Source organism: Trichoderma reesei (genome assembly GCF_000167675.1).
Source record: "Trichoderma reesei QM6a unplaced genomic scaffold TRIREscaffold_11, whole genome shotgun sequence".
Lineage (NCBI taxonomy): Eukaryota > Fungi > Ascomycota > Sordariomycetes > Hypocreales > Hypocreaceae > Trichoderma > Trichoderma reesei.
The window spans coordinates 421,909-446,020 of record NW_006711158.1 but is presented as its reverse complement, the minus strand read 5'-3'; the positions used below and the strand labels follow the sequence as shown (position 1 = coordinate 446,020).

The 24,112-nt window shown below is 54.0% G+C and overlaps 6 protein-coding genes across 6 annotated transcripts; 4 read left to right on the top strand and 2 right to left on the bottom strand.

Moving 5' to 3' along the window:
- Positions 1-3,200: 3,200 nt before the first annotated feature.
- TRIREDRAFT_48883 (uncharacterized protein) lies at positions 3,201-4,849 on the bottom strand. The gene is made up of 4 exons (XM_006965932.1): positions 4,562-4,849; positions 4,324-4,498; positions 3,386-4,230; positions 3,201-3,309 (listed from the first exon to the last, which is right to left on the bottom strand). Exons 1-4 carry the CDS (start codon positions 4,814-4,816, stop codon positions 3,214-3,216), a joined length of 1,371 nt encoding a protein of 456 aa, XP_006965994.1. The 5' UTR covers positions 4,817-4,849; the 3' UTR covers positions 3,201-3,213.
- Positions 4,850-5,129: 280 nt separating this feature from the next.
- On the top strand, positions 5,130-6,100 carry TRIREDRAFT_63272 (uncharacterized protein; the record flags this gene model as incomplete). Its single annotated transcript, XM_006966055.1, has 2 exons — positions 5,130-5,894; positions 5,981-6,100. The coding sequence occupies 2 exons, from the start codon at positions 5,130-5,132 to the stop codon at positions 6,098-6,100; spliced, it is 885 nt and encodes a 294-aa protein (XP_006966117.1).
- A 712-nt stretch (positions 6,101-6,812) lies between these two features.
- On the top strand, positions 6,813-8,883 carry TRIREDRAFT_63038 (RNA polymerase III subunit; the record flags this gene model as incomplete). Its single annotated transcript, XM_006966054.1, has 3 exons — positions 6,813-6,875; positions 6,976-7,692; positions 7,747-8,883. Coding segments are annotated over 3 exons (1,917 nt in total), but the record flags the coding sequence as incomplete, so codon positions are not given.
- A 905-nt stretch (positions 8,884-9,788) lies between these two features.
- TRIREDRAFT_78679 (uncharacterized protein) lies at positions 9,789-11,297 on the top strand (the record flags this gene model as incomplete). Its single annotated transcript, XM_006966053.1, has 7 exons — positions 9,789-9,962; positions 10,038-10,075; positions 10,161-10,202; positions 10,295-10,542; positions 10,616-10,793; positions 10,872-11,126; positions 11,211-11,297. Exons 1-7 carry the CDS (start codon positions 9,902-9,904, stop codon positions 11,295-11,297), a joined length of 909 nt encoding a protein of 302 aa, XP_006966115.1. The 5' UTR covers positions 9,789-9,901.
- Positions 11,298-12,510: 1,213 nt separating this feature from the next.
- TRIREDRAFT_63156 (uncharacterized protein) lies at positions 12,511-18,236 on the top strand (the record flags this gene model as incomplete). The annotated part of the gene is made up of 2 exons (XM_006966052.1): positions 12,511-12,602; positions 12,680-18,236. 2 exons carry the CDS (start codon positions 12,511-12,513, stop codon positions 18,234-18,236), a joined length of 5,649 nt encoding a protein of 1,882 aa, XP_006966114.1.
- Positions 18,237-18,643: 407 nt separating this feature from the next.
- Positions 18,644-22,303, bottom strand: TRIREDRAFT_63240 (uncharacterized protein; the record flags this gene model as incomplete). Its single annotated transcript, XM_006965931.1, has 3 exons — positions 18,644-19,621; positions 19,868-20,711; positions 20,766-22,303. Coding segments are annotated over 3 exons (3,360 nt in total), but the record flags the coding sequence as incomplete, so codon positions are not given.
- Between the last annotated feature and the right edge of the window lie 1,809 nt (positions 22,304-24,112).

Here is a 24,112-nt window from a genome sequence, read left to right as displayed (position 1 = left end):
GTTCAATGGGGGTCAGTCAGCGCATGTTCAACCATGATTGATGGGATCGATCCAGCATCTGTTCATCCGGTGTCCATCCGTCTGCGATCCATCCAGCCAGCGGGGCGGTTTGAGGGCACGACACAGCAAGGATAGCACATGGCTAGGGTTTTTGGCTGCAGACTCACAGTGACTATAGAGAAGCAGAGAAACAAGGGCACACCGCCAGCAGAAAGGGCGGGTGGACAAGTCGAGTCGAGTCGAGTCGAGATGCAGAGTGGTGAAGCAGCGGCACGAGGCACAAGCAAGATCTGACTTGTTGGAGCCCCCCGAGCTGAGATTCAGGTCGAGTATCCAATCCAACAGGCTTAGAAAGTCCAGTGCCAATCTCACCCTCCGCAAAGGCAAAGAGGCACCCGACCCGACGGTACCTGGAAGTGACCTGTGCCTTTCTTTTTGTCGCGCCTCCCGTGTAATGATACAGGGCAAAGGTACCGGTTCCCAAGCAGGAGCGCCTCTTAGCCGCGCCGCTGCAGCCACAACTCGGGGAAGTCGAAAATAGAAGGATAATACAGATAATGCAGAGAAGGTAAAGAAAAGACTCGCATAAGAGCTTTTCCTGCCGGTCGATAAGCTCCAGCGGCTGCAGCGGTATTACGGTACAAGTACACGCTGACGGGAAGAGTTTTAGAGGCGGCCGTTGTCGTGACTTTGGTGTTGCGGGGGGGTGTCCAGTGGAGCGCCGCTTATAAACGTGCAGGGGGGTCTCTACAGTACCTTACCAAGACAGTCAGGAGAGCCGCCCAGTTGCACTCAAGTTCAATGTGCCATTCCACTGAATCTGTGCAAGTGCTGGAGAGCTGGAGCGCTGGAGGCCCTGAAGCAGCCCGCTAGGAGGAAAGGAGCCCCGAGAGTACAGATACATGCATAGGGTGGAGCGGTGCTGAAAGAGAATCGGAGGGCTCGAGCTGTTCACGCGGTGCTTCAAAGACCGGCCAGCAGCAGTTGATCCAAATGGACGCCCACGAGACCCGAGAGGAGGCCCAATAAAGCACCCCTGTTGCTGGGAGACCAAAAGGGGAGATGGACGAGCCGCTAGCGAGCTACCCTTGCTGAGCCTTGTTCCTCTTCCGGCAAGGGCTGCTGGTGACGGCTGTTGATGCCAGGCCAGATGGATGGAATGTTTAAATGAGGGCCATATCATGTACGAGATGAGGTAGAGACTCTGTGAGGAGATACAAGTGGTGTACTTGAATGCCTTCTGCAACGCCATCAAAGGGGCAATATGGCATCTGGTTGCCTTCAAGGTAGCGGCCTGGTTCACTCCGTTTCGAAGCAACTTGTCTGCTTCATCTTCAGGATCCCTCCGCAACATGCAACGTCAACACCATCACCAACCCACCCAATCTCTCCTTGCAAGGCGCCAATCTCGTGGCACCCCCGGTTTCCCGCACAGCCAATGTCGTCTGCAAATTCCACATCTCCCCATTATTATTCCCAGATGCTTTTTATACGTACAAGCACCTACATACCCATAATTGCGGCAGCATCTCAGTTCAGGCCCCCCCGGGGTTCGCCTGGTGAGGGAGAATCTAACAAGCTAGTAATAACCGAGACAGCGCGTCATTCGCACAGCCGCGAAATGACGACGGGTCATGTCAGTTGATACATGTGCCAGCCTCACCTGCTGCCCGCCCTCCATGTTCCATATCTCCATCTTGCGGAGATTATCTGTGTGTTGCAAACCCTGTAGTAGTGTGAGACTATTGCACAGACTGCCTGCTAGCCATCTCGTAAGGTGCGGTCGAATCTTTGCCATCACGGAGCTGATCCGCTCGTTCCCCCTTCTTTAGGCCATGTTCGACTTACACCACCAGCTCACACCATCGTGAACGGAGACCTTTCCAGCTACCGTACATCAACAACAAGATCAACACTCGACATGTCTCCTTCCAAACTAGTTTCATCACGCCGTCATCTTGGCTGAAATTTGATAAATACTACCATTTCAATTGCTTTGTTTTTATTTCCTCCCGCTTCCCCTGCCGTTGCCCCCTTTTTTCCACCTATTTTCAGCAACTGCCTATGCCCCGATCTCATCACGCCTCTTGGATTTACGAGCAGTAATCTCTTCGTCCTCCCGGTAGTACTTGTACTACACATGGATAGGTATGCGCCACAAAACTCCGTGCTCCCGCCGGCAATTGAGGTGTCTCTTGCCCCAGACTTTCAGGCTATAAAGACTCGCATATCTCTGAGTCCCCCCCTCAAAGCTACTTGAGAGTGATGACAGCTGTCTCATGAACGTACATTTCTGGGCATACTAGGTAGGTACAATTAAGCCCATCGAAACATGCGGGATGTGCATCAGGGTGATAGTCAATGTGCTTCATAGAACAGAGTCCCTGCAAGCAAAACCGTGGTCCATATCCCATCAAAATCTGCAATCACAGATACATATTCACAACGATCCAGACATCTACAATGACACGACATCCAAGACCAAATTGTAGCAGCCAATGGCCATCCCATCCCCATTCCCTGCTCTGACCTCCCCTCAAGACTTCTCCCCCCCCCCCCCCCCCCCCCTATCAGTCGAGCTGATTCTCAGCTTCTTCCTCAATCTCCGGAGCCAGATGCACTCATCTACAAGCTCAGAGATTAGAACCAAACCAAAGGTTCCGAATCTCTCGCTCCTCGCTTGACCGGGCCAACTATTTGCATGATCCACAATACGATCCCCCAGCCTAGATACTCGATAGATTCCCACGTATACCGACTCATCTGCTTACTTTGACAAACGTCGCTGGAATGATGACAGCATCGACATCTGTCCTGTGTGCGTGGACAACAAGACATCGTAATGCACGTATCATGATGAAGCCGCCAGGCCGCAGCCATGCCTGAACTTCGCATAAGTCGTCTCATCATTACGTATACTCACCATCCACGTTCAGCAGCTACTGACAGGCTTTTAAAATCATATATAGTCTTTTTTTTTTCTGTGCTTTTCCTTTTCTCGTCCCCCTAGCCATAGTAGGAGGTTTGGTGACGAGCTCAAGAAGATATATGGGACAGCTGCGTTTCAATAAACACAAAGGAGAAGGAAATTGAATACAGAATGGCCTTTTTTTGTCTTCGCACCAAACACCATGACTTTGGCTCCTCCCTCACATCTAGATGACTATTGACTGTTGTACAAGCTTTTCACGCCATGATATCTTTTCCCCCCTTCTATACCCGCAGACCCAGCTCCTCAGCATAAGGCAGCACAAACAGGTCACCAACGGTAGAGACGGTTGCCTTTCCGTCGAGGAGAGACTTGGCGGTCTGTTGAGTTGAAGAAAAAGACATGTCAGTACAGTTCATGAAGGAAAATGAAGGTGGAAAGGGAACAACAACTCACAGTCTTCAGCTTATCGGCAGTGACGGCGTCCAGAGACTTGGCCAGGGCAGCGAGGTCCTGGACCTTGCCGCTGTGGACGAGGGAGGTACCCGCCAGCAGGATGCCAGCACCACGGGTCTGAGCCTTCTCGAGAAGGCCGAACTTGGCGTTGGCGACAGCCTTGGCCACATCCTCCTTGCTGACGTTGCCGGCAGCAATGGCCTTGAGAGCCTTGACGGTCTCCTCAGCAGCCTTGCGGACAGAGGCGGCGGCGCCAGACAGCTGGATGGTCAGGAGACCAGCGTCGGAGTAGGCCTGGTTGGAAGCGCCGACGGAAAGGCCAGAGGTGCCAGCAGTGGCCTTGGCCAGCAGGCTGAAGCCAGGGGTCCACTTGATGGTGGACTGGCCACCGAGGAGCGTCGCCAGAACCTCAATCTCGGGCTTGGAGCCGGCGGTGTCGGAGCCGGGGAAGGCGATGACGACGGCGTTGCCAGCAGGGTGGCTGGTTCGCTGCTCACCACCATAGTACTTGGTGGGCTCGGACTTGAGCGTCTGGCCGCTGCGGGCAGCAGCAGGAACGCTCTTGAAGAACTGGTCGACCCACTTGGACAGGTTCTGGGCACCGGCGCCGTCGGCGACAACGGCGATGTTGGGCTTGGAGTAGACGACGTCGGCGAAGCTGGAGACGTACTCCTCGTTGACGTACTTCTGGAAGGGGAACGAGGCGGAGGGGTTCAGGGCGGCACCGAGGCCATTGTGGAAAGCGACGGCGTGGGCGTTGTCCAGGGCAAGGCCGGCCACATCGGCGTGGACAGCAGCCTTCTTGAAGGGCAGGATTCGCTCAATCTCCTCGTGGAACTCGTGGGCTGTGCGGCACGCAAAACATGTTTAGCCTCCCATCACCACAAGCATCAACTTTCTCTCTGTTTCGAAATTTTGCAGACCGGGCCATCTCTTACTGGTATACTTGGTCTGGGACACAACCTCGGCCAGGAGCTCGGCGAAGTAGGGCAGATCATCGCGCAGGAAGCTGGCCTCGATGACGAGAGCCTCGCGGGTGTGAGAGGCAGTCAATTGGCCTCCGAGAAGCTCAGACTCGCGGTGGATGCGCAGGGCAGATCGTCGCTGGGTGGTCTATGAGATGGCGATGGTAAAATTAGCTCAAGCTGCGCCGAAGAGCAGGGAATGCGCCCTTGCCTTGAAAGCGTACTGCTCGAGGCCAAACGTCAGGCCGGGCAGCGGCTGGTAACGAGTGCCGGCCTTGGCAACAACCGCCAACGTCGTGGTCGGTCCCTGGGTGTCCTTGGAGGCCACTCTGAGGCCGCTGATGTCGGCAGTCTCGTACGATCCGGTCGGAGCAGAGGCGGCGGCAGCGAAGCCGCGGCGAGACGCGGCGCCTGACCGGCGAGCGGCGTGCTGCACGCCTTTCGTGAGAGCCGACCTCGAAAGCATTGTCGGGGGGTGTGATTGCTAGGCAATTGACGGTCGTTTAGGCGTCGTGATGGAGCAAGCAGAGCGTCGTCGCCGAAAAAGAAGTGCCTCGTCGTGCAGCTACCCGTCTAATTTTCGGCTCCCGGGAGGTTGAGCGCGTCACGTGATGCCCCGCGGATATGCAGCTTTTGGCGGCTTCGTGGGAAAGTTGCCTCTTGACGTCGGTCGGGTTTGTAATCCGTCGAGGTTTATTAGCCCGCCCATCACTTTCTTGGTTTTCTTCTTTTTGCCTTGCTCTATACCTTGTAATAACCTCACCATGGCGTCGCTAAACATGCAAAGGACGGCCTCGCGACTCGTCGCCACTGCGGTTTCCAGACCACTGGCCGCCTGTCAAGTCAGAGCGGCCGCATCAAGATTGTCTCGGCGGCATCTCAGCACCGGCATCCGGATCCCGGTCATTGCCGCATCACGGCCTCAACCCACGAAGACGCAGCGATCTGTGCCGAGCGGTGCCCGGACAATCTTCATCCAGACCGAGAGCACACCGAACCCAGACGCACTCAAGTTTCTGCCGAACCACCGCATCATTCCGCCGGACATGTCCACGCCGTTTATAGAATATTTGAACCCGCGCTCTACGATATCCCCGCCGCATCCCTCGCCTCTGGCTGCGAAGCTTATGAACATTGACGGCGTCACATCTGTCTTCTATGGAACCGACTTCATCACCGTCACCAAGGCCGGGGATGCCAATTGGGCTCACATACGACCCGAGATCTTCGCCCTTATCACCGAGGCCATCACGTCCGGCGAGAAGATTGTCAATGTCGTGGAGCGCAAGGCGGATGAGGCTGGTCAGGCGGCGGCGGAAGAGGACAGCCTTGCTTACAACGAGAACGACAGCGAAGTGGTGGGCATGATCAAGGAGCTGCTGGAAACGAGGATCCGGCCGGCCATCCAGGAGGACGGTGGCGATATTGAGTTCCGTGGCTTCGAGGATGGTCAGGTCTTGTTGAAGCTGCGCGGGGCTTGCCGAACTTGCGATTCAAGTACAGTCACCCTGAAGAATGGCATTGAGGGCATGCTGATGCATTATGTGAGTTTCTTTGAGTTTGCATGGATCCCTCGAGCTTGTATTACGTCCCCAGATTCGTTACTAACCATTGATTTCTTGTCGCACAGATTGAGGAAGTCAAGGGAGTAAAGCAGATCCTTGATGAGGAAGAGGAGATTTCTCTGCAGGAGTTTGCCAAGTTTGAGGAGAAGCTGAAGCAGCAGCGGGGGGCAGCCGAGGCATCATAAAGGTTGAGTTCACTGCTGAGTAGTAGGTGCTCTGCCTCTATGGCAGTCTGTACGATAGAGGGGTTGGCATGTAAAACTTCAAGTAAAGCGATACCCATCACACGCAACATTCACAGCTGTAGAAGACGAATGCGTCGTAGCCGCAATGCATGCATATCTGATTGCCATTGTACGATCTATTCAGTACGCGCATTTGTATCTAAACAATGCGATTGAAGAGTCTTTCAAAAGATCATCACAAAGTGAGGCTCTGCTCACCTTATTAGTATGAGCTCAAGTACCTGCAGCTCTTCTACCACCAGAATGTGGGCTATGCAATAGTGGGCGGTACATGCTGGCGGCTGCCCCACCTTCCCTTTTAGCTCACCATCGCCCGCAAAAAAAATGACCCAGGCCAATCTTGCAGCTCGCAAAACACATCACTAAACCGTCAACTTTTTTTCCCTTTGCTTCACATCTTCACTTCAACCAACCCCGACAAACCAGCGCCTTTTCCTCCCTTCCACCGCCCTTTCTGTTCTCCTCCAGCACGGCGAGATCGGATCTGGTGCGGCGCAAGTCAATGACGTCGAGGTAGCGCCTGTGGCAGCTCTAGAGATAGTGAGAGGATCTCTAGGAGCAAGCAATGTTCGTCGTTAGTCAACACTCCCGCTCGCCGTTTGTATCGCGGAAGACGAGGGCAATTGGTGGCTAATCTCGGTGATTTGTCCAGACAAAAAATGCGGCGGAGCTTTGCGCTCTCCTAGTCAGTGATCTCTACGGCGAGCTTCCTTCGGTATGTGAGGCCTGTTCGCCCATTGGCGCTGTTCTGCGTCTTCGGCATCATCGCCATGTGCTAGAGGCTGACTCTGTCCATTGTGCTCACACTTTCGCAGCGAATCCTCGCCGCGCTCTTTACCAAGGGCCGATCCACCATCGCGCAGCTCGGGCTCTACACGCAGCTCGGCCCTCGCCAGATTCGCAATGGCTTGGGCGTCCTCATCCAGCAGAATCTTCTATACCACCACACAAACCCCGATACCAAGCGCACCACGTACGATGCCAATCCCGACGCGTGCTACAATCTCGTCCGATTTGGCAAGATTTTGGAGATGATCGAGAGCCAATATGGGACGGCGGAGCGCGATCTCGTTCAGACACTGCTGCTTCTTGGATATGCGCGAATCGCCGAGCTGACTCACGCCTACGTGTCCCGCGCCCCGACGTCCAACGGGCACGCCAACGGCAATGGGGTGAACGGGGCCGGCTCTGGCCTGATTCAATCCGAATCCGAACTGCACAGCGTGCTGAGCCATCTGATCCGATGCGACATCATCGAGACTGTTCGGCCGCAGTCATTCCGCGACCCTAACGACGTTTACCGCGAGATCGAAGCCGAGGTCACCAAGACGGCGCCCGGCGAGAAGGCATCCAAGACGAAGATAGATCAGCAACGACAGATTATGGAGCAGTATCGATCGTTTATAGAGCAGCCCAAGGCATTGAAGAGGCAGCTTGACCAGTTTGGGGGACCAGTAACGAAGCGACGGAAGCTCGGGAATGGATTCGGCGAAGAGGATAGAGCGATGGATGACGATTTGCCGCCTCTTAATGTGAGCCTCCCCATTCCATTGTTCTTTGACCTTTGCTAACTAGAATATCCAAAGCCCAACGTGGTCGTCAGGGTCAACTACGAGAAATGCCTGGTGGAGCTGCGCAGCCACCGTCTGGCCGCCTTCGCCAAGGACACTCTGGGCGAAGTTACCGGCGAAGTGTATCGCACGCTGTTGGGCCTCCTGACTTCAGAAGTGTCGAGGTGCCGGCCCGATCCTTTCCTGGGCGAGGATTCGATTCAGCAACAAGCTGCGGCCACGACGATGGACGTCTACGAGCATCTCGACGAGAGTATCAATGTCGCGGCAGGGATAGGCAAGGCGCCAAAGGACAAGATCGATTATCAAAGCGCAGAGAAGATTAGGACGGCGCCCGCCGGAAACGACATGATCACCGAGGACTCGGATGAGGAGCCATCGGGACCATTCGACAGCGATGACGATTCGGACGAAGGGGGTAAGGTCGGGAGCTTCTCGCGAAGATCTCGGTCTGTTTCCAAGCCCAATGGAGGCCGACCGATGAAGGTGACATTTGAAGACACAGCGACATCGTCCGATAATCGCCTGGATCAGATGCGCCAGCATCTCTTGCTGTTAGCAGAGAGTAAGCATCGCTTCGTTCGCCACTGCGGTACGCAGGGCCGCGGGCAGTGGACGGTGGATTTCGACCAGGTGATGGAGCGTCTTCGTGAGTTAGAGCTGGATGGTTTCATTGAACAGTCGTTTGGAAGGCACGGGCTTCGCCTCACTCGCATACTGCGCGAGAAGGGCAAGCTGGACGAGAAGATGCTGCCCTCTGCGGCGCTGATGAAGAAGACGGACGTGCAGGCCAAGATGCTTGCGATGCAGATGGCCGGGTTGGTGGACATTCAGGAGGTTCCCAAGGACAACACCAGACTGGCCAACCGGACGCTCTTCTTCTGGTTCTTTGACCGGGAACGATACCAGGCGCACATCCTGGACGACCTGTACAAGGCCATGGTGCGCGCCTTGCAGGTGCTGCAGGTGGAGAGACATCGAGAACGCAACATTCTGTCGTTTGTGGAGAGAAAGGACGTCATGGGAAAGGAGGAAGAAGTGATGACGGCGGAGCATTACAACAAGTACAACCGGCACCTGGAGGAGCAGAATAAGCTCATTGGACAGGTGATGAGACTGGACGAGATGGTGTCTATATTCCGGGACTACTAGAGGCATTGAGCAATGTAATTACTTGATACGATACTTGTACTATATATGATTCAGGGTACGAAATATCCGTGAATGTAGGTCTGTGATGACGATATCGCGAGGGCAGTAGGGGGGGGTCCAAGTCGATGAACAATCTGCTGCCAAGGTCATTTTGCTTCATCAGACAATACTGGGTACTGAATTGCATTACTACCGAGTCATGCCCGAATAGTGAGCAAGGCTAGAATATCAAGCATGCCGTGGGACTGTCGCTCGGCTATTAAGCCGCGGTAGAGAATTGATTCAGCATCGCCTTTAGGACCTCGGTCTTATACGAACAAGACGAGACCGATACAATGCGGCTTCCACATGAGTCGGCCGCCAATATTCAGATGCCCGGATAGCCGTAGGCGCATAGAATTTGCCTAATACTCCTGTTACTCCATCAACTACAATCGAATATCTGATTTCTATCCTTCTCTTATCCTTTCTTACATCAGAACAGTTTCTCGTAGCTAAAAGGCAATTCTCCAGGGTAAGCAACCACCAAAACACCAAAAGACGCCAAGGGAAAAAAAATCTCCAATAATCGTCCGATAACCCAGTTCAGCCCGCCAATTCTTTACCCCTCCAAATTGCAAACCAGCCCCGCTGATAAACCGCAAAGCCGCGCCCACCCCCAAAGAAAAGTCTCTCTTCTCTCCCGCTGCCCGCCGAAAATCGGTGGAAACAGTCACTCTCCCCCCAGTCAAGTCAGTGGGACCTGAGGTACATACATACAATTCCTTATCGGGCAGCACAGCGCTCCAGAGCGTCATCAGATAATCGCGAGAAGTGCGCAAAAAAAAAGTTTCCACAAACACACAACCCAACTTTTTCTCTTGTTTGTTCTTAATACTTCCGGTTGCGGTTCTTCTTCTTTCTTGGGCGCGTTTGTGACACTGGGAATTGATTGTTGTATTCTTTCTCTTTATTCTCTACCCAGTGGATATCTTCTCTAGGGATTTCTCTGTAATCCTCGGATAGACTTGTCGCGAAAATGTCACCACCCGCTTCTGGAAGCTCCAAGGAGTCGAACCTGGCTCGACTGCTCGGTTCAGGTATGCCATTACTTCGTTTCCTATGCTATTTGCGCGCGTAATTGCTCTGGATGTGTGGCTAATTGATTCATTCAGGCTCTGCTGGTATCTCCGAGCTGGCCATTTTCCACCCCGTATGTCGCTGCCTAGAGGATGTTCGCAAACGCCTTTTCAAACGGGACTTCGAACTGACGAATTCTCTGCTCTTGCGCCGAATAGGTTGATACCATTGCGAAGCGATTGATGAGCAACCAGACCCGAGTAAGAAACGCCTTCTTCCACCGATTCACCCCCTCGACCTGCCCTTCGCCGTAACGCCGAGTGAAGCACGAAAGCTGACCAATCCGTCGCAGGTCACCTCGGCAAGCCAATTGAACCAGGTCATCTTCAAGGACAAGGCCTCGGCCCCCCTCGGCCGCAAGTTCGTCTCGCTCTTCCCCGGCCTGGGCTACGCCGCCGGCTACAAGGTGCTGCAGAGGATATACAAGTACGGCGGCCAGCCCGTCGCGCGCGACTTTTTGGGCAAGCACTACGGCAAGGACTTTGAGAATGCATTTGGCAAGAAGACGGGCAAGGCCATTATGCACTCGACTGCCGGAAGGTCAGTATATTCGACGAGAGAAGCTGTTTTGGATTGAGAGATTGTGGTTGGCTGACATGTTTGGTCGTTACAGCTTGATTGGTATTGGTGAAATCGTCCTGCTGCCCCTCGATGTGCTCAAGATCAAGCGCCAGACGAACCCCGAGGCCTTCCGCGGCCGTGGCGTCCTCAAGATTGTTGCCGACGAGGGCTTTGGCCTGTACCGAGGCTGGGGATGGACCGCCGCTCGCAACGCCCCCGGATCTTTCGCCGTAAGCCCCCATTCTCCATCCTGACAAGAGCTCACAACATCCGTCAAGTATCAGTACTGACAAAGATCCATTGCGCAGCTCTTCGGAGGCTCTGCTTTCGCCAAGGAGTACCTCTTCCACCTCGAGGACTACAACAAGGCCACCTGGTTCCAGAACTTCATCGCCTCCATCGCCGGCGCGTCGGCCTCGCTCGTCGTCTCCGCGCCGCTCGACGTCATCAAGACCCGTATCCAGAACCGTAACTTTGACAACCCCGAGAGCGGCTTCAGGATTCTGGCCAACATGGCCAAGAACGAGGGTCTGCCGAGTTTCTTCAAGGGCCTCGTTCCCAAGGTACGAACTAACAAGCCGTGATGAGTAGCATTTTGATGATGGTGTGGATTGAAGAACAAAGACTAACACGAAAATGCTCTGCAGCTGCTCATGACTGGACCTAAGCTCGTGTTCTCTTTCTGGCTCGCCCAGACTTTGATCCCTGCTTTCGATACCATGTTCAGCAAATAGAGACGATCGCTTTGACCTCCGGGTTACACAAATCGACACCCCTACATCATGTAATATCAACGAAAAAAATGACAGGCGAATTGAGACAAAGGAAAGAGGAGCGAACAATTGATCAAAAAGAGCGAGAACAAGCGAGAGGAATCTTGATATATAAAGAAAAGGAGAGATGGAGGAAATGCTAGAACTCCGGCGTGTTTCTTTGGGAATTACAAGGCGCCGCTGGGCTCTTGTGACGGCATGTATAGAACGAAAAGACGAGGAACCCGCACTCTGCTCTGTGTAGAATTAGATTTGGTATCATTAGTTGTTAGCGACGACGAAGAAGAATACAAAAAAAAAGACACCATCACCCCAAAAGTTCATGATGATGAATATCCCAGTCATTGATAGGCGTCCAGAGTCAACGAACCCATTCGCTCGCAGATAAACGCGCACAGGGCACCGGCATCTCCACCAATCCCGAGAGCATAACCCGCGATAATCCCAGTTCCTTGTTACTCCCCCCCATCGACAAGCGACCTCATCAGGAAACGGTTGACGTGGCGCATATCCGGTTCCTGATTCGCGCACAAGTTCGTCAACCGAAGCCAGAGCCAATGGATGTGCCTTGTTTTCTTTCTCTCTCTTCTTCAGGCAAACCCCCGTTCACAGCAGTGTGCTGCACAGGATAGCGCAGAACAACTCGAAGCCTGGGACGTCGCCCATAATATGCCCCACTGTTGCCCGGCAACGCGGCAGTGGGCGCAACAAACAAGAACATCACCCCTTGTCACTTTTGCCCGCCTTCTTGACGAGCCCATTCGCTCAAAGCGCTTCCCCATCTAAAAACCAACCACCACCGCAACTTATCAGCGATCTGTTTATGAGACCCCAGCGGTTGTGAGAAACGCCCGGAACACATTGTCTGGGGTGTTTACAGTGTCAACACTGGACAGCCGCGATTACTTGTCTTTTTTCTTACCCAGTACCTATTTCTCTCTATTTCACCCCCTTCGCAGCAGGCTGCAACCCGCGATATATAATTGATATCCGGCTCAAGAGTCCCACCTGAGCGCCTCAATTTTGCTCTCTCTCTAGATCGCTGCCTAGCTCGCGTCGTCCTCGGCGGAGCCCCCGTTTGAGACTTGAGTGAAGCAGCAGTTCGATTTGACAAAGGCAGGGCGCATTTCTTGGCCATCTGCACGCTGTTACATTCCATCCGAGGCGTCGAAGCATGCCATATAGTGAACGACAAGGCTCTTTCGACGGAGAGCCCTACCTGAGACATCAACATTCAGCCTCCTCGGATCGAGGACTCATCCCAATGTGCGTATCCTCGCCCTCTTCCCACCGCATCTCCCGCAGGCCGCCATGATGTTCTGGCGTCAGTTAACCCGTAGCAGGTGGGACAGCTCCGATCCCGAGCGCGCGCCGCCGCCGCTCCCCCTCAACCCTCAGTCGCCCAAGATGGCCACGCGCACGAGCACATCGCCGTACCCGGTGTCGAGCGCCATCCAGTCGGCGCACGCCGCGCTGAGCGAGCGCGTCAAGGACAACCACGGCACCCATATGCCGCCTCCGGTGCCCAAGCGCGTCAACGACGGGTCGCCCGACAGATCGCTCGCAAAGGGCGTCGGCCCTCACCGCAGGCTGCAGTCGATGCAGTCGGGCTCTGTGCGAGACATCAGTCTGATGCTGGAGAACAACTCGCACTCCCCGAGCGTGTCGCCCACCAAGTCATACGAGAAGCTGGAGAGGAGCACCAGACCTACCACGCCGCCGGGGCTCAGGGAGAGCTCTTCCTTCGAGACTCGTACGACTGGTATCTACGACAAGGAGATGAACATGTCCGCGCCGTCCTTGTCTAGCAGCCTGACGCCTATTGTTCGGCCAACCGTCCGTCGACCGGCACCGCAGAGCATCCTGTCCGAGAACACGCCGCCCGTGTCGTCAACCATGCTGGCCCTGCAGAGCATGCCCGGCAGCTCGCCCACCAAGGAGACGGAGCCACCGCTGTCCAACATTACGAATGGCGCCAAGGGAGGAGCAACCATGGACAGCCTGGCATCGCAAATCCTGAGCCTCACCAGCATCGCGAGCTCCCTCCAGAAGGAAATGGCAGCTCTCAGCCGACGCAGCAGAGACAACGCAACCGATCTGCTTAGCCTCAAGGAGGCCACAAACACTCGAGACGAGGATATCAGGAAGAGTCTCAGGGACTTGCTGGGGAACATCCAGGATACCTCAGCCAGGATCCATCGGGACTCGTACAACGGCTACTTCCTCGACAACAAGCCTCATCCGACCTCACCCAACAGTGGGCGGACGTATCAGATGCCCCGAATCCCTTCACCGAAGAGCTTTGCTGAGTCTATCGATCGCGCTTCCATGAGCACCCCATCGCTTGTTGGCGGCGACAACTCGGGCGCAACCTCTATCCTTCTTCTGGAGAAGATCCTTCGTGGCCTGGGAACCAAGGATGGACAAGAATCGCTCCTCAGCCATCTCCTTGAGCTCTCCGAGAAGCTCTCAGGCATGGCTACCGCTGCCAAAGTGGAGGAGCTGGTTAACTTCGTCCGGGCGCAAACGGAGAGTGCCATGGTGTCCGTCAACACAGCAGGCTTTGCCCCGGGCCACTCCCGGAGATTCAGCCTGGAGCACAACGAGGGCCATGTCCCTCACGGCCCTAGCAGTGCCATTGCTCCGCGCTCGCTCAACAACTTGGACAGTTCCCGTCGAGGCCCGGCTTCCCAAGGCATTCTCAACGACGACGTCATCAACATCATCCGCTCTGTCAAGGATAGCGTTGCGGCGAGCGGTGGCCTCACGGCAGAGGTGAAGGCACTTGTCCGAGAGCTTCGCGGTGAAGTCTTGGGCATGGGCCGCGAGCTTGGCAAGAGGCTGGAGAACGTCGGCCGAAATGCTGGAGACAATGCCGAGCCATCACCCTCGGCTAGTAAGGATGAGGTTTCGCGGGTCATTGACGAGGGACTTGAGCAGATGAAGGAGCAGCTGAGCCATGTTCTCACGGAGCATCGTCGTCAGTCCCAGGCATCTGCGTCTCTGCAGAAACTCACCGTTGACTACCAAGAAATTTATACTGCTCTCCGAAGCGCCCTCAAGGACATCGAGGCTGCCAAGGAGATGCCCGACTTGAGCAGAGATGACGTGCTCGAAGCTGTCCGTGAGGCTTGGGAGAATTACAAGCCCGAGATTGAAGTGCAGCAGATTGGTCTGGAGAGGGACGAGATTCTGGAATGCTTGAAGCAGGGCCTTCAAGAGTACCAGAGCCGCAACCAGTCGCCCCCAGCAGCTACGAGAGATGAGGTGCTGACGGCTGTGGTCGAAGGCCTGAAGCACTACGTCCCGCCTCAGATGGACACCCCAGCGTCCATGTCGAGAGACGAAATCATTGAAGCCGTCCGCGAATGCCTCGAGGAGTTTGAGTTTCCCGTTGCCCCATCTGCTATCGGCAACGAGCTGACCCGCGAGGATATGCTCCGCGCAGTCAAGGAGGGCCTCAACGACTTGGATCTCGGAAAGAGCAACGCTCTGGTGCCGACTCGGAATCATGACGAGATCAGCACCAAGCTCCACGAGCTGATGGACTTTATGAAGCTAGAGTTTAGGACACTCTCGGACGGGGCCAAGGAGAACATGGCTGCCAGCAGCCGCGACACCGAGCAGCTCCTGGACGCTACCAAGGACGGCCTCGAGAATCTCCGTGTCGCCATCGAACGCTACGTTGACCGCGCTACCGGCGTGGCCAGTCAAGAAGATTTCCTCGAGGGTCTCCTGAAGAGCATGGAGGACTTCAAGGAGGAAATGTCGTCGCTCGTGTCCAAAGCCAACGCGACGTCTCGAGAACAGCTTCAGACGGAGCTGGAAGGCCTTCGCGATGTTGTCCACTCATCCATGGTGCCAGCCGCTCCCATGTCGCAGCCACACAACGACGAGCTCCTTGACGCTTTGCGAAACGGCCTGAGCAACCTTCGACAGGAGATCCTCCGACCGCGACCGGAGACTAGCGAGATTCTGGACGCTCTCAACGATGGCCTGAACGACATTCGAGCCGGCATCGACAGAATCACCAACAAGCCAGTTGATCTCACTGCAAACGACGAGATTCTCGACGCTCTCAAGGAAGGCTTGGACGGCGTGAGGTCGGACATTGGCACCATTCGCGACTCGAGCAACGATAGAGCTGTTGCCATTCGCACTGTTGGCGGCGGCGAGCACGACAACGAGATGGCGATTATCCCTGCTGATATGGCCAAGCATGATGATATCAAGAACCTCGAGATCCTAATCACGCAGCTGCGAGCCAAGATTGAGGAGCTGGACCCAGCCAAAGCTTCTTCGGCTGCCGCTGCTGCTGCGGCCCCCAAGGTGGACCTGTCCCATCTGGAGACCATGCTTCGCGACGTCCAGAGAGGTGTCGACGAGCTCAAGTCGCGCGCGCCGGTGGTGGTTCAATCAGCGTCATCGGCTGGCAAGTCGGAGCACGACAAGAAGGATGAGTCCGAGAAGCCAAAGGAAGGGGAGGACTACGTCATGAGAAGCATTCCCTCCATCTTCACTAAGAGTGGCGGCAACCCCACCAAGGAAGACGTTGCTGCTATTGAAAACATCCTGCGCAACACAAAAGCCCGTGTTGACCATCTGATTGACGGTGACCAGGCAGTGCGCAGGGAGCATATCGACACACTGGAGTCGCTCATCCTGGAGTCTCGAGAGGCTATCCGATCCGTCAACAGGCAGCTCGAAGACATCCCCAACCTGTTCCACAAGGATGATTTTGCTAAACTCACGGCGATTATCACATCGCTCGGCGAGGGTTTGGAAGACATCAAGGAGCATGCTGAGCGGGAAGCTAAGAGCCCCGAGAAGGTTAAGAAGTCAGACGTTCACGCCGTCGAGACGGTTGTGCGTGATATCAAGACTCTGGTGGACGGGATTGCAGTTGCGGATTTCGCCACGATTACCACCCGTGAGGACCTTGGCAAGCTTGAAGCCGTCATGAAGGAGACCAAGGAAACGTTTGACAATTACCACGAGGCCTCGTCCAAGGCGCTCGTCGAGCGTCAGTCTGACATTAATGGCGTCCATGACCGCATATTTGAGGTCAAGACGTTCCTCGAGGAGTTCCAGACGGAGATTCGCAACAAGCTCGTGGATGGCTCTACTGGCATTGAAGGCCTCGGCCAGGCGCTCAAAGCCGTGGGCGAAAAGATTGAAAAGAACGAGACTGTTGCCGGAGACGTCAAGGACATGTTTGAGGTCATGAAGAGCGAGTTTGAGATATCCAAGGAGGCCATTGCCGGGTCGAGGATCGAGTCGAACGAGAAGCTTGACGAGGTCACGCAAAACATTCGCACCAAGATCGACGACAAGATTAGCGAGGTCCTGGCTAAGAGCGAGGCGCTTCGAATTCTGATGGATGAAAAGTCGCAAGCCGCCGAGGCACGCGAGATTGTGACCGAGTCCGCGGTGGCGGGCACCAAGGCCGTCGCCGACGAGTTGAAGTTGCTGATTGATACGCTCGGGTCAACCGTGACTGACTCCCTGGAGAAGATGGAGGAGGCCTCTAAGATTGTCTTCACCAAGGTGGAGGAGGTGGCTGTTCGCTCAGAGGAGACTCACAACGAAGGCAAGGCCGATCACCAGCAGACGCGCGATCAGATCCAGGAAGCCGTCAGCAAGGTCCATGGCAGCGTGAGCGAATACCAGCCCCAGATTCTGGAGGCAGTCAAGAGCGTGCTTGACCTCGTCGGAGACCACTTTGAGCACTCCAAGACGATCCGGGACGAGGTAGTCGCAGCTATCCCCACGGAGCAGACGTTCAAGGCCATGATGCCCGAGAAGTACGATGACGCCGAGGTCCGCGAGAAGCTGGACAAGATTGTGCAGCACAACGATGCTGCAGCCCAGGCATTGCTCCAGCTTCAGACTCTGGACAAGGTGCACCAGTCTGTCGTCGAGACTGCTGCCGAAGTATCCGACTTTTTGTCCAAGCAGACGAAGCACATGGTGGATGAGCGCGATAACCGCGCGCGGGCCCTGGAAGAGACCAACCTTGCCCTTGAGCGAGCTAGCACGGAGAGGGAGCACGTTGAGCTTTCCGTCAAGAACCTCAAGGAGGAAGAGGAGTGGCTGCGACGGAGCGTCTTGTCTCTGCGTAACGAGCAAGAGGGCTTGATGAAGCAAAAGACTCGTCTTACGGGCGACGTCTCTGCCCTCGAGACGGCGCTGCGCCTGCGCAAGGAGGAGCTTCAGGAGATGGAGCTCCGCGCTGAAGGCCTTGAACGACGCATCTTCAATGGGGTCATGGATCACTCTCGGGTGCTCCTTTTTGGCAAAAAGGCCAAGGGCGGCGCAGATTCCATGAACCGCAAGCGGGTTAAGAAACCTGCTGGCGAAGACGGCTCTTCGTCCCCACGAGGCATCCCGAAGCATCTCGCCGCGGCAAGGAATCCCATGGCGCCTGGACAGATTGGAACTGCGCGACGTATTGCGTCGCTCAGTCAGATGGCGAACAATGTGGCGTCGACACCCATCACGAGAAGCCATAGCGTGAAGACACCGAGTGTTAGTATCAACGGCCATCGGAAGCGCAGCTGGGGAGGCACGGCGCAGAAGAGCGGGCTGAGCGAGGAGCACAAGGAGATGGATGAGGCGGTGGAGGAGCTCGACGAGGGCGACATGGTCAATGTGACGCACGAGTCTGCGGTCGATAACGCGGCAGGCGATAGTTCTTCCGAGTATGAGGAGGAGATTGATGAGGATGACCACGATGACGTTGATGCTCGGGAAAGACACGAGGAGAGCGATGGCACGCAGAGACGGCGCATTAGCAAGGGCAGTTCTGCGTATGAGGATGATGAGGAGGGTTCTGGAAGTGAGTACGAGGAGAGCATTGATGGCGACGATGAGCCTCATGCTGCTGTGGTTGTGCGATGAACGGGGATGACGATTGAGATGATGACGATGGGTGCTGCTTTTGAGGGAGGGCTGTGATTTTGATCGGATTGGCTGGCTTGGAGGCACTTGTTTTTTTTGTTTTTTTGTTCCCCCTTTTGTTTGGTTTTTATGCCTGCTTTTGCTTGGTACTTTGTCTTCTTCTTCTTCTTCTACTGCTTATTATTGTTTAGCGCGATGGATAAGTCACGATTCGACATGAGAGCCGCTGTTTGATACCTGTATGTAGCTTTGAACGATAATTGACAGTCACTTTATATCACTATATCTTGATGGGCGTCTGTTGTGATAAAATGAAACGAATTTCAACATTGAGAATTTCAAGGATATAAACAGTTTCCATAAGTAAAGCATGACAATCTGGTCCAAAAGAAATATAGACGAGGCAGCTATGATTCTGGCCCGGCCTCTGAAAACTTGAAGAAGGCGACACGAGTCCTGCCAACAACGACTGCGACAGTAGATCCCGACACAGCGGAGTACCAAGATCGATATTCTGGCGGCAGCCAAAACAGCGGCTTCCCGTCCTTCCTGATCCACTCTTCTCGCCCGTCTCGCCTTTCTATACCGTAGCCACGGAACATGACAGAGGATAATGGGGGAGTAGGCGGCCTTGAGCTCTGGACCTGTTCACTTCCATCCTCACTTTTAGCCTCAAGGGATGGCGGATCCAGATCAATGTAGCCACCCAAGTTGCTGCAGATGCGATAATTCATCGTTGGATCGAACGATAGTTGAGCCCCCCATTCGGCATGAACATCAGATTTGTGGACGCACTTTCCCGTAGCTATATGCCAGACCTTGATCGTGTTATTATCAGCTCCCGACAGGGCGTATAGGCCATCTGGTGAGATGGCCACTGAGGCGATATCACGGCCGTGGTCCCCAAGTGTGCGATGTGAGTGCGAGGCTTCGTTGTAGATCATGATGCGACCACCGAAGGATCCCGAGGCCACCAACTGACCATCCCTAGAGAGGGCCACCGCGCGCACCCAATCACGATGTCCATCAAGTGTACGGGCACACTGACCAGTAGCCGTGTCCCAGATCCTGACTGTCTTGTCGTATGATCCCGAGGCGATTCGCCGACCGTCTGCTGAGGCGGCTACTGAGTAAATCCAGTCGCTATGGCCCTCAAACGTCCGGACACACGCGCCCGTCTCCACATCCCAGAGTTTGACTCTCTTGTCCTCCGATCCTGAGACAAGCCGGCCATCAGTCAAGAATTTGACAAATAGCACATAGTCGGTATGCCCCACCAGCGTCTGGATGCATGCGCCTGTATCTGCGTCCCATATCTTGATTTTGCCGTCTGTTGCCCCTGTGGCAACCTGCCGGCCGTCTGATGAGAAAATGATTGACTCAATCTGACCTTGATGCTGATTCATGCTTTCAACACTGGCGCTCATGGTGGTATCCCAGAGCTTTACTTTGCCATCTTGGGATCCTGAAGCGATCTGACCGTTTGACAACGAGACCACCGAGTTAATCGAGCCATGGTAGCCCGCAAGGGTTCGGATACATGTGCCTGTCGCCATGTCCCAGATTTTGATTGTGTCGTCATATGAGGCTGAGGCAAGTTGACCATTTGCCATGATAGCTGTTGTATTCACGCTGTAATGATGCCCTTCGAATACCCGAATGCACGTCCTTGTTGCGATATCCCAGAGCCTTACTGTTTTGTCCCCTGACCCTGAGATGAGCTGGCCATTTGCCAACGTGACAAGTGAAGTCACTGAGCCAGTGTGGCCCTCGAGCGTCTCATGACAATAGCCCGTAGCTACATCCCATATCTTGATTGTGCGATCTCGTCCTCCTGACGCGACTAGGCCACCAGCCAACGGTGCAACCGAGGTCACCCAGTCAGTATGACCCTTAAGTGTCTGCAAGCATGAGCCTGTCTCCATGTCCCAGATCTTAATAGTCGCGTCTTGTGATGTAGAAGCAATCTGATCGTTTTCTAATAAAGCTATATTCTGAACTCCGTCTGTGTGGCCGCGAAGTGTCCGATGGCACGCGCCGGTTGCCAGATCCCATATCTTAATGGTTTTGTCATCGGACCCCGACACGATTCGTCGGCTGTCTGCTGTGAAAGCCACGGCGCACACTGTATGGGTATGTCCCTCGAGCGTTTGGATGCATGCACCTGTGGTGATGTCCCAGACTTTGATTGTGCGGTCACCGGATCCTGAGGCGATCTGCATGAGGTCTGTTGAGAAAGCCACTGATTCAACGGTACTGGCATGGCCTTCTAGTGTCTGTAAACAAGGGCTCCAATTATCCTCGACCGCAGGTCTATTTTGAATCCACGATGGTATCTCTCGATGGAAAGTTTTCCGCACGAGGCTTTGCGTAGGACTGCAGACGAGCGCAGATGAATACACTTGAAGCGGGGCGATCTCGATAGGCCTTCGATTGTAAAGGACAAACCGATGTGCATCTGAGGAATTTCGAAAGCTCTCCTCCCGGTAATTTTGCCTTGGATGGTTAGCTTTATTTTTGGTTGGACACTCAAACATGGGTAGACTTACAGCAACCAAGTCCTTCAGCGCTACGATCGAGAGGATACCAGCCGACACTTGGTGCAAAAGGCCCAACGCCTCCAGCCAATGAAGCAAATGTTCACGGAGGAATACATCGACAGGCCCTTTATCCTCGAGATAGGCCTCTACCGTGGACCCCTTACAAAGGTGGTCAACCCAGTGTACACAGGAATATCGAATGGCAGATAGGGGATCAGGACTTGGCATGTCAATGCCGTCGTCAGAGAGGAGTCCAGTCCATGGGAGTGCATAAATGTTCTTTCGTAGAATCTTGGTCATGGCCTGTAGCGAAAGGGAAACCATGGTTTGATGTATGTCCTTAAGGCGGGATTCGAAGATGGCGCCTTCGTTCTTGGAGAGATAATCTTTAGCGGACTGATGGACAAAGTAGATGGTATCCTCACGGATAGTGAGGAATGATCCGCAGAGTGCGACAGCGTCCGTTAGATAGCCTACATCATCCGAAAACTCTTGGTTGATTTCGGCCATAGAACCCAGTTCTCGCAATGTGATGGGGCGATAAACACTCATCATGACCATGAGAATCTGTTTGCAGAGGTTGGCATATCGTCCATCTTTCTTGAGAACCTGCTGCGTTATCCTTCCATAAAGGGACTCTAGGCCCTTTGGAAACGCCTCGAGCATATCACAAGCTTCCAATAGCGCGTGCTTTTCAAGGTTCTGACAGACCAAAGCTACCCAGAGAAACGTATTGTTTGCATTCTTAAGGAGGTAGTTTCGAACTCGCTCTTGAGTCACTTCGTTATAGCCCTTCGCGTCTGATAGTTTTTGCAACTTGTCTTCGATATAGAGTTTGACAGCGGTGGCGATCGACTGTGCATTGAGCTCTACCTCTAGGCTGAGTTCGACCTTTTGCTCAGCATGCTTCAGGCGCTCCTCTATGCGAAACTCGTTTCGGCTGGACATGATCCACTTCACGCGAGCTTCTGTGCCAGAGGCGAGTATGATAAGGTCCAGTAGCTGCTGCTGATCAGACACACACTCATCAAGAGCGTCGACGACCAAGTATGCGCCCTTCAGCGCGGGATCCTGGAGCATTGTTGTGAAAATGTCCGAGAGGGCGAACCAGGTGTTTGCTCCCTCAAACAGCTTTCCACCCGCTTGATCGTACCTTCTCCGAACATGAGAGACAAGCGATGGTTGCTGCCTGACAAGCATAAAGATGAGTCCACGTAGAACGGCAGTAGCGTTGTTGAGATTCTGGTCAGTAGCCTGGCAAAAGAAATAGGAGACAAGGCCCGAGCGGCTTGGTTGTTGATTTAGTTCGTCAATGATGCCGCAGAGGAGCATAGTCTTCCCTTTGCCCGGATCACCTTTGATCCAGAGGAGCCGATTCTCATCAGAGTCCCTCCACTGTTGGTATTCCGGATTCTCAAGGATCCAGCAGTAAAGCTCCCGTGAAAGACCACCCTTGGTCTGTTCTATGCGTCTCTTGTCATCCAAAGGATCAGTGATGCGTAGGTCTTGGATGCATTGTTTATCCTCCTTTGTCGATGCATGATTGACAAGCTTATCGAGATCCGAAGCCGTCTTTAATTCGGCGTATGTTTTTATCTTATGACGTACGCCAAGCTCGGCTTCTTCGATAGCTTTGATATCGGCTTTCCAATCATCGAGACTGGCAATATCGCGAAGGAGCTCAAGAACACGGTCGCGGTAATATGAGCAGACGCTCCTAATCTGATATGAGAGCAGAAGGACGTAGAGCTTGACGACCTGAATCTTCAATTCCTGTCGGATGCCAGACAGGCCACGCTCGTTGTCGTTCTTCTCTAGCACAACGCTGGATAATTCCGAATACCAGTCCACGTTCTTGAGCACAATCTCGATGCCACGGCGGTTCGCTTCCGTTGCAGCTATGGGATTTTGAACCACCTTTGACACAAGTCAGCATGGATATCCTCAGTCTGTTCAATTTCGAAACTTACCTCGAGCGCGACGCATAGACCCGTCCAAGCAAGGGCTGCTTGTGGCACAGCCTGGATGGCATCGCTGATTATGTCCTTTGCAGAGAGAACTGAGCCAATGGCTTGTTTGATCTTTGCCTCTCCAGCCGTCTTGTCCAAACCGGCTTGGATGAGCTGCAGCATCTGACCTCGCCTTTTCTGAGGATTATCTTGTGCAATGATGTTCCCGTCGGCTGCAGTAACAGGCGTAGCGAACCCTTGGCCGTTGAGTTTGCGAGACAAGATCTTCTCGTATGCTTCAACCAGCGCAGCATTGCTGTTCTTCAACTCGTCGTATGCTTGATCCCAGAGGCTCTCGGTCAGGTCCGTCGGGGCACTGGATGCGATTGATGCCTTGACGGGCGGGGTGGGCGTGCTTGCTGGCTCGTTCTGGCCATCCTGCTTCTCCAGCTTTTGTTGTACAGATATTTGGCCCTTTTGGGGGATCAACCTCCTGAACCAGCGGCGGAGGCGCTCTTTGAACGACATGGCAGCAAGGAAGAGCCTGTTGTTGATGCGGATATCAAACCTGACCACGAGGCGAGGGATCGCTCTGTGCTCTTGCTGTAGAAGTTGAGGACACGAAACATTAGGCAGCTACAAGGATGCCCAATTGCCATCGGCTGAAGTGACAGGCATTCGGTGTCGTTTTGACCAGTGACAATCCATTGAAGCATGTTGGATGGCGTCGCGTTTGCACCAATCGCCGTGCAACTTCAAATGCTGCATGGTCAGCTCTATTTCAGATAATTATAGGAAGCGGCTGGCCGGCACTCCAACTTCCCCATCCGGTATCCCAGATGTATCAATATAGAGACAAAGGCTTACCTTACTATACCTACTGAGATAAGTTGTTATGATAGAAAGACAGCGCATGTATAAGACTAGACATATGTTGCGATAGTAGCAGATATTTGATCTATCAGTAGGTGCATAGAGAAGCTTGATTAGACTAGATACATACCTACTGTGATAGGAAGAAAAAAAACAGTAGCAATCACTCCATCTACCTACCTGTACCTGTCTGCCTATTGGTAGTACTAGACGTGGTAGAGGTAGATAGATTGTTTCGCTAGGACGCTGGATAGCCAATATGAGGTGCTGACTCGTCGCTTCCTAGATATACGAAAAGTATCGTGCTTAGCAAGTCCACCACGGAAAAAAGACGTGGTTCAGATCAAATGGTAGAGACATGGTAGAGTAGTGGAAGAGGACACGGAGAAAAATCTAGGAGCAAAATTTAGATGGACAATGACCATGCTGGATAGAGCTCGATGAGGAAATGAAAATCATCTTAGTGATAAGACGAATGTGCATCTTCAGTCTTGTTCAAGTTCACAGCAGACTC